The 14,520-nt window shown below is 39.2% G+C and overlaps 1 protein-coding gene across 1 annotated transcript; it reads right to left on the bottom strand.

Annotated features, from left to right (window-relative positions):
* Positions 1-757: 757 nt before the first annotated feature.
* On the bottom strand, positions 758-2,041 carry LOC309821907 (STAM-binding protein-like; the record flags this gene model as incomplete). The annotated part of the gene is given in 4 exon segments (XM_082653471.1): positions 758-1,492; positions 1,496-1,792; positions 1,796-1,948; positions 1,952-2,041. Coding segments are annotated over 4 exon segments (1,260 nt in total). The 5' UTR covers positions 2,027-2,041.
* Positions 2,042-14,520: the final 12,479 nt, after the last annotated feature.

Raw genomic sequence — 14,520 nt, forward strand, 5'->3', positions numbered from 1 at the left:
GAATGAACTTCCTCCTAGTCTTTGAATGGCTGGTTTCTCACCCTTCCAGTCTCACTTCTCCTTTGAGAAACCTCCCTTGAACCCCCGCCTGAGTAGGTGTCCCTTCACAGCCCCTCCTCAAGCACTTCAAATGCTTTGCATGTTTTTTTTTTAATATGTATAGTTGTTATTTTATTGTAGAAGAAAAAATATCCCGAAATATTTGTTAAATAACAATAACTCCTGACCAAATCATTCTTCAGGGTTCTTGGGCCTCACCATCTGGTCAAATGCAGTGAGCTCTCCCTCAGCCTTATGATAAGCTTCATTAATATTGCCATAAACCACAGAAAAACCCAAAGATTTTCTAAATGGCTTCCAAATTTCTGCATAGATGCCCTTAATTAGTCCAAAGGTAAACAATAAACAAGTTGGCAGAGAAATTAGAAGGATCTCTGAGAGGGAAAAGATGTTAACAATTGGTGAATCTAGAACAAAGGGTATATAGGTGTTCATTACAACATTTTTTCAACTTAATTTTTTAGTTATAGGCAGACTGAAAAGTTGCTTTAGCATGATCATGCTATTTTCCAGATGTGCCTAAAAAACATATTCAATTATTTCTTTTCAAACCAGAAATAGAAAATCAGTTCTCCCCCAGGTGATACATTCTATTCTGTTTTAAAAAGCTTCCAGAGCTTTCTGGAAAGTTTACATTATGGGGCTACAGTACGATGATATGGTTTTATAGTTCTTGGGAAGTGTCTGAGTCAAACTCTCATCGAAAGTCTGTGATGGTCACTGCTCTGTCCACAACAGTCACGTGGCTGCAGCTACAGAAGAGAGGTGGATCCTTGCTGTGTGGATGAAATCCTTTCTGGTGACAGGAAGAAATCTCCTCTAGTCCATGGTCAGTTAGTCTAAAGAATCCAGTTTCCTGGAACTTGGGGGAACAAACAATGGCTATCGACTCTGGCAACACCATCTGGTAGGAGCAGTGAGCGTGTAGGTCAACACTGGAGAGGAAGGCAGTCTGCGTGGGATGAGTGTGAATCCAGCCCAGTGTGATGCCCTGCTGATCCTGTATGAGGAAAAGCTCTTCTTCGTTCTCGGTGTTGCAATAATCAGACCCAGCACTTTGCTTGGAGATGAGGATATGGGTAATGGTAAATTCATTCCTCATCAGTTTTCCACAGAGAATTCCACGTGTCTCTACTACCCGGACAGTGTTGGCACTGGCTAACTGGAGAAACTGTGGGCAGAGCTTCCCAGGTACCACCATGTGGCGCAGTCCATCAATTGTAGGAACTTCCGAGTTGCTCAATGCTCCAGGTTTCAAGGATCTACCCACTACAGGTGGCTTGGCAGGCCTTACAGTTGTATTACAGTCCGAAGGCTGTGTGTATATAACAGGTGCCGTGGGGAACACATCTAGGGAGGGCTTCTCTAAGTCAGGTACCAGTGGGCCGTCCAGGCCAGGTTCCACTTTCCCAAACTCCTGTACAATTTTCAGTCATTCTTTTTCTAGTTCCTGGTTCTGGATCATCTCCTCAAAGGCATGGAACTGTTGCTGCTCCAACTGTTGCTGCTTCTGTTGTGCCACCCTCTGTCTTTCCTTTTCCAGCTCTTGCTGGATGGCTACGTTTCGGGCAAATTCTTCCTCTTCCTTCTTTTTTTCTTCATTATAGTCTATATATTCTTTGGTATATCGTTTTAACAGTTCTGCTTTCAGCTCTTCTGCTTTGGGAAATGCAATCTCCTTTAATTTCTTTACTGTGTCTTTCTTTTCAGGAATGACAGCCGATTTGTAATCTCAATGCTTTGGTAGTTTCTCAATAAAAAGCGTGATATACTTGTTATAGAGGATGAACGCATGTTCAGTGTTGCCTTCCTCAGAGTAAATAGATGTCATTTGTATAATCTCCACTCCAGAGCGGAAGTACCAACGGGGTGGAATGTCTTCGTTTATCTAGACTGCGCTACCCATCTGGGAGAGAGCCCTCACCCGGTCTTCGGGTGGGAGGCTCACATCTCCACGGTCAGACATCAGGACCAAGAAGTTCTGTCCCCTCGGACGACACTCGGCGCTTCCGGAACAGCTTTGCATGTTTTTATAGTCCCATCACTATTTGCAAAAATTAATAATTTGTTTATTATCTATCTTCGCTAGAACTTTGGAACTTTGTTTACTATAGCACCCAGTACAATGCCTGAAATATATTATGTGATCAGTAAATATGAAAAATTAATTGAGTGATAGAACATCCAACTAAGTATTTTATATGTATATATAGTGCAGAGGGGAGGTAAATGGGAAAGTTTTCTTTTGGTTTAACCATAACCCTTTCTCCATTAACCCACTTACTAAGCACCAAATACGTGAAAGCTATTCTGAGGCTGTTGTGAATTCAAAGAAAGAGACCTGGTCCCTGCCCTTGTGTACTTAGAGCCTGGGAGAGAAGATTAGTATGTATATCAGTAACTATAATTCAAGAGATGATTGGAAGAGAAGTGCTCTGGAAGTTTTTTTCATTTATGTACAATTTATATTTTATCTTTTTTTTTAAATTGCATTAGACAGTGGATAGGGGTTTCAAGGAAAAAAAATGACTTGTCTCTGGATGAATCGGGGAAGGCTTCATGAAGGATCCAGTGTTTAACTGAGATTCTGAGGAATATAGGATTTGGAGGTGCAAGTGGAGTGAAAAAGGGCTGTCACTATAAATGAGAAAATGCTGTGCAAAGCACGCAGCTCAGGTGGGGAGCTGCTGGAAGGGGCAAAGCTCACCTGAATAGAAGGGCTGTGTTGGGAAATTGGGGTTTTCAGGGTGTGTGGTGTTTGTAACTGCCTGGAGAAAGAGTTTGTGTATTTGTGTTTGAGGAAGCAAAGAGGAGCCCCTGAAGCTTTTCAAGCTGGGCAGTGATTTCATTCGAGAGTGGTTTGGGATGGTTAGTCTCAAAGTGCCGTGTAGGATGGATTAGAACAGGGAATAAATGGAAGTAAAGGCAGTGTTCGGAAACTTCCAGCTCTAGGAAAGAGGCAAATGAGATCGATGGTGATCATAGTGGGAATGAAGAGTAGGGGGAGATTGGGGAGGTACTACAGAGGAGAAAGCCACCTGTTTTGAAAACTCATTGATAGGTTCAAGGTGTAGGCAGGGGACAAGATAGCTGTGGGGTGATGCCAATAGAATGAGAGCGGAGGTCTAGGTTCATACAATAGTTGGGGAGGAAAACTGAGAAGGAGAGTTCAGTCAGAGTACTTGAGTGTGAGATGGGGAGTATACTTCATGCAGAGTCAGACGACATAGGTTGAAACCCTGACTTGCTCACCAGCTTACTGCTTACTGGTCACCATGTGACCTCCTTAAACTCTCTAACCTCAATTTCCTTCCGCATGAAATGGAAACAAGTCCATGATTATTGTAATATCAAGCACTAGCGGAAGAATTCAGTGAGATTATGCATTTACAAAGTGCTTTGTAAACCCTCGTGGGAGGACAGAATCGGCAAGGAAACTCTAGGTATGTGACTGATGGGTATTGGATATTGGCTATATTATGGATTATAAAACTGCTTTAAACAGTTGTCACGGTTCCTGTTTCCTAGCTTTTATTGTGTCATTGTCCCAGAACACATTATTAAAAAGAATTTTTTTTTGGTTTGTTTCATTGGTCAGGTAACCTGACCTTTTTCTTTGAAAATTCTTAGTTATATAAAACTTAAACAAGCCACTGAGGAGACTCTAGGACTTGAACAGCGGAAAAGGTAAGCAAGCTGGCAGCCGCGGTGTCGTTCCCTCCGGCGGGTGGAAGCCTCGCTTTCCCGCACCGCCTCCCTGTGTCCTCAGAGGGAAGCGCTGCCGCGGGCTCCCTCTGGTTAAAGCGCCCTCTGTGTCTGGTTCAGAGGCGCGGACAAATGATGGAATTGCAATGCCCGCAGCAAAGCTCCGCGCTAGGCTCAAAAAGCTCTCAGTGCTCTCTAAAGGAAAATGAAATCCGGCTGGCAAAACCTCGCTAAAGCTCGGGCAGAACCCGGGGGTTATATTTACTTAAAACAAACAAAACATTTAGGGAAGAGCCTGTTTCTAAACCTCCCTTACCATCGCAAGAAATTTAATTTCTTTTGAAGTGCCAGCATTCCAAAAAGAGGGATGTGAAGAGGTATTACAACCATAGACTATGGGGCAGACCCCTTAAAGTAAATAAGCTCCTTGTCCACTCCCAAATAAATGGCTTTTGTTTGAGGATGGGGTGAGTTTGATAAGGACGGTGTTACAGCATTTAATGAGGTGCAAGGGAAAAATGACTTTCATAAGTTCACATGGCTGTCATTTTATTCTCTCTTATGTTCCCTTTTCTCCGAAATCTAGCTTTACAGATGGGCTTCTGGATGCTTCCGCATCTATTCAGTAGAAATCAGGAATATGTTGATACCAGTCTGCATTTGCTGTGGGTTTATATACATCTATTTCATGTTCCAAGAAAAGCTATAAATGAGGGGGAGGAAAAAAAAAGTTGTGTGTGGGCTGTTTTCACTGGCATGTAGTAGACTGCTGGAGTCCACACAGAGTCTTTTGAATGGACTGAGCATAAAACATACACACACACAGATTTCCTAGAGCCATAATCTTTTTTACTCTCTTTGATTCTTACCTCATGTGGATTTTATGTCTTGGTCATTTTTTTTTAAATCAACAATAGCCTGTGGATTTTTTCTCCCTTTTAAGTCATCTGCTTCGGTGGCAACGTTACCTAAACACATTCCCAATTCTATTATGCTCATTAGTATTAGTGGAGTAATCATCATTCCCTTCCTTGGCTCCTTAGACTTGCTTCAATATTTACACATTGGCTGAAGCTGATTGAACAGAAATAATGAGCCTTCGACATCCTCACAGCACAAGGTGGGTGAAACCTTGTTTCTACTGGGTGGAGTTTATGGCAGAATAAATGATATGTCTTAGAATGATCAATGAAAATGACAGATGGTGTCCCTGGTACTTGTCACACTAGCCCAGCACTGCGGTGGTGACTGTGACATGACCCAAGCTGGACCGACTCTGCCTATCAAGTGACCAGGAGAAACAGAATAGCCCTTATGCCTTCTCCAGCCTCTACTCAAATTATTATCTCATTCTTTTTAAGGGAAAGGTCCCTTTTTAGCCAGAGGGCTTTCCTACAGACTTGTCAGGTCTTTATTCCTACTTTGGGCTTCCTGAAAGTACAGTTTTATATGTAAAGAACTTCTGTTGGAATTTTTTTCTATTTATTTTCTGGTAAAATAAAGTCAACTTTCCTGACTTCATTAAAGTCAACTTTCCTGACTTCATCAAACACCTAATTCACTGGGCATTTATGAAGCACTTGCGACTTGCCAGACTGCTAAGAGCCGAGTCCTTTCTAACTTATTCTATCCTCCCAGGAACAAGCTAAAATAAAAAGAATAAGAATTGAAGACAGAGTTTTAAAAACATGGAGAAATTCTAGAAAGCATGCACCTAAGAGTTTGCTTGACCTAATTTAAGAGAAAGAGAAGAATTTAAAATATGTTTTCATCTCTAACAATAACCTTTTCTTCTCAACCAACTCATCACAATTTTCTAGCAATGTGGATTATTTTGAGACAAGGAGAGATCCTTTTGACTAATATTTGTCCCCTAAGAGTAGGATGTTTGTATATTTAGACATCTGTGCTTCCCGTCACAGGACAGCTAAAGACTTTTTCTCACTGCCCTAGGTTTTGAAGATTTGTTTTTATCATTGACAGCCGTCCCCTTTAGCACTGGGGCTGCAGGCTGCCTCCCTGCTGAGAGTTTAGAATGCTTCCCTGCCACACAGATAGCGCTCACTCCCTGCATGGCATTCAGCCTCCACGAACACTCTAGAAGACATCTATATTCAGGACTAATTGTCGTTCACCCCATCTTCATTATCCAGCCCTGGCTTGAGCTCTTGCACCTTTTTGTTTCTGTCAGCAGCTCAGAAAAGAAAGATCCAAGGGACCTAAAGCCCATCTTCAGACTGGAGGTCCTGACCCACAGGAGCAGAGAAAATTGTGAAGCAGTTTTATTCATAGAACTGTGAATAAAAACTGGTACAGGGGAAAGAAAAAAATCAGAGGGGGAGAGAAAAGAAGAGGCGCGGGAAGAGGGTGGTGAGAAACCAAGCAAAAGAGCTTCTGAGTTCGCAAAGCAGCAGCCAGGGAGACGGGGAACCCACAGCCAGTGCAGGGAAGGGATGCACCACCCCGGGCGAGGGCTCCTGCGCTGGCAGACCCAGCTTTCCTGGGGGGTGCAGTGCCAGGGAGCTCCACCCAGCTCTTCTGGGATAATCTTCCAATTTTACAGTCAGAAGGGATGTTAATAGTTGTCAATTCTGGCCATCTCTTTTAAAAATGTCTTCCTAATTTTATTGAGATATAATTGACGTACAGCATGATAAGGTGTACAGCGTGATGGTTTGACATACATATTTTGTGAAATGATTACCGCAGTAAGTTTCGTTAGCATCCATCATCTCTTATAGATACAATAAAAAGAAAAAGCAAAATAAGAAAATTAAATTTTCCTTATGATGAGCGCTCTTACGATTTATTCTCTTAACAACTTTCCTATATACCACATAACAGTGTTAGCTATAGTCATCATGTTGTGCATTACATCCCTAGTACTTACTTATCTTATAGCTGGAAGCTTGTACCTTTTGACCACCTTCCTCCAGTTCCCCTCTCTCCTGCCCCCCAATCCTCCCCACCTCTGGGAACCACAAGTCTGAATTTGGGGGCTTTTGGATTCCACACATTAGGGAGATCGCACGGTATTTGTCTTTCTCTGTCTGACATTTCACTTAGCATAATGCCTTCAAGGTTCCTCCATGTTGTCTCAAAAGGCAAAATTTCCTCATCTTTATGGCTGAATAATACTGCATTGTATATCGTATATATATACAACTTCTTTATCTATTCCTCTGTCGATGGACACTTAGGTTGTTTTCACGTCCTGACTGTTGTAACTAGTGCTGCTATGAACATGGGGGTGCCAGATATCTTTTTGAGTTAGTGTTTTCATTTTCTTTGGATATATTCCCAGGAGTGGGATTGCTGAATCAGATGGTAGTTCTATTTTTAAGTGTTTGAGGACCCTCCATACTGTTCTCCATAGTGGCTGCACCAATTTACATTCCCACCAACAGTGCACAAAGGCTCCCTTTCTCCACATCCTCGCCAGCATTTGTTATCTCTTGTCTTTTTGAAGGTGGCCATTCTGACAGGCATGAGGCGATATCCGTTCTTAACAATCTCTTTTTAAAGGTAAGCATATCAAGAATCTAATATGTTTATAAAATGCACCATTTTGTAAAGCTAACTAGTGGCAGACCCTGGTCTCTTGACTCTCAAGCCAGGGCAATTTAGCTGTTGGAGCCACAGCAATGGATTCACACTTCTGTGAGGTAGATGGAGTTGTAAACAGGTAACCCCCAAATGAGCAAAGTAGCTCACAAAGTAAAGAATCCAAATGCAATCCAAGTTCCTTGGCAAGGGTCTAGACCAGGATTATAATACCAGAATTATAAATATAAACTGAAAAGGACTGTTTTGAGTGTCTTCCTCAACTTTCTATACTTTCCAACAGTATCTTTAGCTGGGACCTTGGGAGGAGCTTTTATATCTTCTGGTGGAAAAAACCCTTCTCTGCTCTCCTGCAAACAAAAATGTTTGCATTGATTGATTGATTGATTCCTTTATTTATTTGGTCATCCATTACATATTTATGGAGTCCTTGTTTTGTTCAAGTTCCTGAATTATGGAAGTCCCTTCGTTAAGAAAGTCATAGTCTCAATATAAGACATATTCTTAAACAACTGAAATCTGGTTCAGTACCCAGTATCCCCAGTTATAAAGTAGTTAGCATACAGTGCGTACTCTTAATTTCAAATAGCCTAGCCCACAAAACTATTAATTGTTTTTTAAAAGGAGGAGGGAATTACTTAGGAATCTTCCCCCCACCCCAGAATTTCTTAGTAGAGAAGGTTGTTGCTTATTATAGAGGATATAATCTTTTCTGAGCTCCTGCTATGAGCTAGGTAGCATGTGAAGAACTTTACTATTTCATTTAATTGCTCTTATCATCCTCCAAGATACTCTACCCATTTTACTGATAAGCATAGGGAGGTTCAAAGAGTTGAATAACTTTTTCATGGCCACTAAATTAAAGTGGCAGAGTCAGAATTCAGGTCTAATGAGTCCCAATTTCCTCTCTGTCCAACACTGGGTCTTGGGGTAACCAAGGTTGACTGGTGATCTGACAGCTCCTTGAGTTGGCGATGATGTTGCTTCTATATGCTAGGCTGGGAATATTTGTGGAGATTGGAGTGGAAAACTTGCCTGAAATTAAATTTCTTCTTACATTAAAATGCTTCAACATTATTTGTTCAATATCAAATGCTTCAATTTTGCCTGTCCTTTACTATGTGTTAATTCGAAGACAAATAAGAAATCTCTCTTTCTCTTAAGAAACTCATGATTATTTATAATAGCCAAAACATGGAAACAACCTAAGTGCCCATTGACAGATGAATGGATAAAGAAGTTGTGACATATATATATATATATGTATATATATATACATATATATATATGTCACAACTATATATATATATATATATATATATATATATATAAAATAGAATAGTATTCAGCCATAAAACACAAGGAAATCCTGCCATTTGAGACATATGGATGGACCTTGAGGGCTGTAAGCCAGACAGAGAAAGACAAATCCTGTGTCATCTCACTTATATGTGGAATTCACAATAAACCACACAAAAAAAGTCATAAAGATCAGATTTATAGTTACTAGAGACAGGGAGGAAGGGGCACTAGGGAAAAGAGGTTAAAAGTTAGACAAACTTTCCCGTTATAAGATAAATAAGTACTGGGGATGTAATGTACAACATGATGACTGTAATTAACGCTGTTGTATGGTATATAGGAAAGTTAAGAGAGTAAATCCTAAGAGTTCTCATCACAAGGAAAAAACTTTTTTTTCCTCTTTTTTTGTTATCTGTATGAGATAATGGATGTTAGCTAAATTTATTGTGGTAATCATTGCATAATATATGTAAGTCAAGTCATTATGCCATATACCTTATACTTACCCAGTGCTGTATGTCAATTATATCTCAACAAACCCGGACAAAAAAAGAGGCTTATGGTCTACTGGGAGTGGCAGTGACATGGGTATGAATACAAATAAATGCGGTGTTCTGTGATTCCATGATAAATCAGTATGCACGATACCATGGGTGGACAAGGGAGGGAGGTCAGCCCTGCTTGGGAGCAGGGCAGGTGCAAGGATGGCTTTCAGAGAAGTACATGAAAATACCTTCACAGTGCCTAGCCCCATACATGGCCATACATATTCGTGATTTCTGTTTTGAGAACCAGAAAGGACTAAAACAAATATATTACATTTATGTTTGAGGACCCTCCATACCCTCCATAATTTTTATGAATTCTACCCCTCAAATTTTCCTGGTCCTTATTTGGTTTTACTTGAAGTCATGGAAATGTGACCTAGATCTTTTGAAAGGTCAGGTTTACCTGCTTTTAGCTGCTTAGGAAAAAGGAACACAGGACACAGAGAGCACCATCTTCTCCAGAATCAATCATTAAGTAAGGGTTGGAAAACTCTCCTTTCCTCTTCTTTTGTTTCACTCATCAGCAACCTTCTCCATCTCTGCTATAACCTCCTCTTCAACCAGATTCACAAAGTGGGAGGATGAAAGTCTTGGGAGAAGGAAACAACCAGCTTCCAAAAACAAGACGAAAAACCAACACAGTGGAGCCGTTTTCGTGATGGGCTTCAAGTACATATATGTGTGTGGTTTCCTTAAGTCACTGGGAAAGTTTTTAATGCTCGTAGAAACCAAAGTGTCCTGGAGAGTTACAGAGAACCCCAGCAGACACCAGCTGACACGTTAAAGGAACTGAAGCCATATATCCACTCCAGAAAGAGTTGGGGAAAGGATAACAGTAGGGGGCCAGCTGCACTGAGTATTTTTTGTTTTTGTTGTTTCTTCCCTTAAAAAAGTACATGTCATAGATGTGTCTTCATCAATCATCCTCCAAACAGAATTACACAGACAAGTTGGTAGCTTATTTCCTTATTTTCACATACATTCCTGTATGCTATCTGTCTCTCTCTCTCTCTCTCTCTCTCTCTCTTTCTCTCTCTTTCTCTCTCTCATACACACACACACACACACACACACACACACACACACGCACACGCCTCACACACTTTCTTGCTCTTTCTCTCTTGCTTTCCCTTCAGGTACTCAGTCCTGTCAACCTTCTTTGTAACACTTGTTGTCCTTCAGCAATTACTCAAAGCCACAGCAGCATAAAGGTGGAAGAGCTGTCACCTTCAGGTGTTGGGGGCATCTTAGGATACAATTCGAGACTGAACCTACTCTGAGAAGCATAGATCTCACCTATCGTTTCTGTCAAAGTTGAAGCCATTTTCCATAAGCCTTTCTCCGAGGAAATAGAAGTGAGAGTGACAAACTTACTACTTAATGGCAAATGAACCCAGTCTAAAGGGTGAATGATAGAAGATGATACACACACACACACACACACACACACACACACACACACACACACACCCCTTTATTGTCTTTCCTATTTAGTATATGCAGGATTAATAAAATAATGCCACGTATAGACATGGTGTCCAGAAGGTGGCTGACCATCTACATCTGGGCTTCCTACTCCTCACTAAAAAGACCATCTCAGAGTAGGGAGTAGGGAGTATCTCTGGGTCTTAAGTCCAAATTCCTATGGGAGAGAATTTTGAGTGCAGACTGGATCTGATAACCTTCCTTGTTCCCAATAGTTATGACCAAGTGATTGGGCCCATGGAGAGGAAATAGAGCTATCAAAAGCCTATTCCTACACATTGTGGATGAAAGTTCTCAGTGGGTAGCAGTTCCTTGGTGGTTCTTTGAGACAAAACCAAAGAGCATTTGCCACAGATGTATAATAAGAGAGTCCTGACTTTGCTTCTAATAACATAAATACACCTCATAATTCATTCACATTCTCTGTACCTTTTTGCCCCATATTTAAAGCAATAATTTGAAATAGATGATACTTAAGCTCACTTTCAGCTGTAAAATGCTATGAACATGTCCTATGATTTAACTGCTCTTTTTTCAGTTGTAACTGTAATTTCTGGTTAAACACATCAACTTGAATCCAAGAGTTTCAATCCAAGAGTTTCACAGTTACCTCTGAACTCCTACTAAAATAATAATGAAGAACAGAAGAGGCACAAACTCCCAAGAACTAAAAAACAACAGAGTTGGAAAGGACAGCAAGTGAGAGATGCCAACAAAACTCCTGAAGCAGGAGAGCTGATGGACAAATGATAATAGACCTGGCAGAGCAGAGGAAGACAAAATCTCAGTCCAAAGAGGCCAAGAAGAAGGTAGCCCATCTATCCACAGAAGCCCTGAAAGCCTTAGAATTTAAAAACACTAGTTATTTCTGAAGAGGGTGCATGATAAGGTTGAAAACATGAGTGTTGGTTGAAAGATTTTATAAAGAGCTGTGAAAAGCTCAGATCCCCCCATCAGATCTATCATAGACATTCACCTCCCATCACCAGGGAGCCAGATGACCAGAAGTTTACCCTTGGGAATGAGGAACTCAAGAGGCCCTGGACTGAGACCCTGAGCAGTCAAGGGTGAGGCACTGTACTGAATCAAGGAGGTCTACTGGGAAAATCCTTCTGACCCAGACCCTTTTCCCTTGACACCCAGAACACTGGCAACCACTCAGGAGATTAGAGGTTTAGTATCTGAAGAAATCCAATGATGCAAAAAAAGACCTGCGATGATAAATTAGGAGTTTGGGATTAACAGATACACACTATCATACATAAAATAAACAACAAGGACCTACTGTAGAGCACAGGGAACTACATTCAATACCTTGTAATAACCTATAATGGAAAAGAATCTGAAAAAGGATAGATTATATATATATATATATATATATAACTAAATCACTTTGCTATACACCTGAAACATTGTAAATCAATTATACTTAAAAAAAAAAACCTACACTGACCATTTCAAGTGCTCTAGCAAAATAGCCAGGTTTCTAACTCACTAACCACCATTTGACAGACTTCACCATGCCCCAGAGTGTCCAATCAGCTTTTTAGTTCTTCTTTAAACAGTATAAACAGACAAGGATCTCCAGGTCACCTGAGAAAAGGCTCTAACATGGAAGCCTAACAAGTCAGGGGATTTGAAAACAATACAGAAAGTAGAAGAAAACAGAAAAGAAAAATATCAATATTATTTTCCAAGAGATGAGAGAAGATATTACATGGTGAAACAATGAAAGAGATAAAAATAAACATTCATAGAATAAGAAATAGCTCTAGGAAATGATACCAGGTATGGCCAAAACAACACATTTGGGAAAGGATTGAAACTGAAAATTAAGGCTCAAAAAAGGAGAGAGAGAAAAAAAACAGATGGAAGGTAGAAGAGAATAGATAAGAAAATTAAGAACCATCGAAGAGATCAAACATCTAATTAGTAAGCAATTATTAACTCCAGGAAAATATAAATGTATGTAAGAAAGAAAATGTAATAAGAAACACTAGATGGTTCTAGAGTGAATGATACTTACATAGTCATAATAAAATAATATTAATATTATATATAACAATATTGATTTAACAAAAATTGTGACTAACTGATTTTTGTTGTATTCCAGTGAAGTTGGATATATAACAATGTATTGTTTACCATTTCTTTTCCTTTTATTACATATTGTTATTCATGCTTTTGCTTATTTTTATTGGTGTGTTTATCTTGTATTATTGTTTTGCAAATACTCTTGATATAATACAAATATGTACCTTTGGTTATAATATGATGCAAATTTTGTTTTCATTTTGTCCTTCACATTGTTATCTAACTTATGTTATCTTAAATTTTGGTTCCATATCTACCATATCAATCTATTTTGTTTACATCTTCCTTATTTTCACATTGCTCAGAAGCTTCTTTGAAAATAAATATGACATTAACTTTTATTTTCTTCTTTGATTGTTTTGGTTTTTTACTTCCATGTGCATAAGTTGTAGGTAGAACATTTTTTTCCCTGCGATTAGACTAAGCTCATTAGCCTATCGTAATTTATGGAATAATCCAAACTGTTTTCCCTTGGTTCAAAATATCATTATTTTTATGTACTAAATTCTTACATATGCTTGGACTTTAAATTTCATAGTTTTATTTATACAATTACAATTTCCCACTGGATTAATTCTTATATAGCAAGAGTTTTATCATTGTGAATGCAATTTTCTAAATTCATGATATTCTCTAACTGATCATTAGTATTAACTAGGAAAGTTATTGCTATATGTATATTTATTTTGTAACATGCCATTTTGCTGAACATTATTATCTCTAATAGTACTCAAATTGGGTTAGCCAGAAAAATGATTATATAACTTCCAAATGGTTACAAATGTGTCTTCTTCTTTCAAATATTTATTCCTTTGATTTTGTTTTCTTGTCTTGGTTAAAACCTTCAGAATAATGTTGAATAATGGTGATAATGGACATTCTGATTCCTGACTTTGATGGGACTGCCTTTAAAGAAGTGATGTGAACTCAAACGCCTACAAAAGCCTGGCAGGAAACAAACAAGTGATACAAGCCATGGTAAGAAGACAACAACACAAGTGGCATAAAACAGTCAATGTCACCTGTTCTTTGTGGCAAACCTGAGTGTGCATAGCTGGTTTGCAGTGGGAAGATGCTATTTAGCTACAGTTAATTGTTGTCATGTGGGCCTAATTTGCCAAAAGCCAAAAAATCTAGAAGTTTATTTAAGATGTGATTTTTAAATTCTGGCAACTAGGACAAGTTAAAAACAAAACAATAAAGCAGCCTAACAAACTTATTTGTAGGTCATGTCTAGCCCTTGGGCAGCAAGCTTGAGACCTATCCACTGGGCTGTGGTTACACTAATGAGCACCGTATTGGTCATTGGTTCCAGATAGTTTTTTTTCACATTAAGGAAGTATATTTTAATTTATTCTTTACTAAGAAATTATATCCAGGAATGGATGCTGTATCAGTATTGAGATGACTCATACAACTTCTCATACTTCCAGAAAATTGTGCTTTTATTGAAATTTTAAAATGTATTAGCATCAGGTTATGTATATTTTTCTTATTATTTTCTTGATACAATCTGTATTGAAAGTTAATCATATTTTCTCATTGATATTGTAGTAGTTTACTAGGACTGCCATAACAAAATACCATAAACTGGGTGGCTTAAACAACAGAAATTTATTTCTCACAGTTCTGGAGGCTGAAAGTCCAAGATCAAGATGTTGGCAGAGTTGGTTTCTCCTTGGGACTCTCTCCTTGGCTTGTATATGGTTATATTCTTGCTGTGTCCTCACATGGCCTTTCTCTGTGCACATGTATCCCTGAT

This window comes from Grampus griseus (assembly GCF_964374135.1).
Source record: "Grampus griseus genome assembly, chromosome: 4".
NCBI classification, from domain to species: Eukaryota; Metazoa; Chordata; class Mammalia; order Artiodactyla; family Delphinidae; genus Grampus; species Grampus griseus.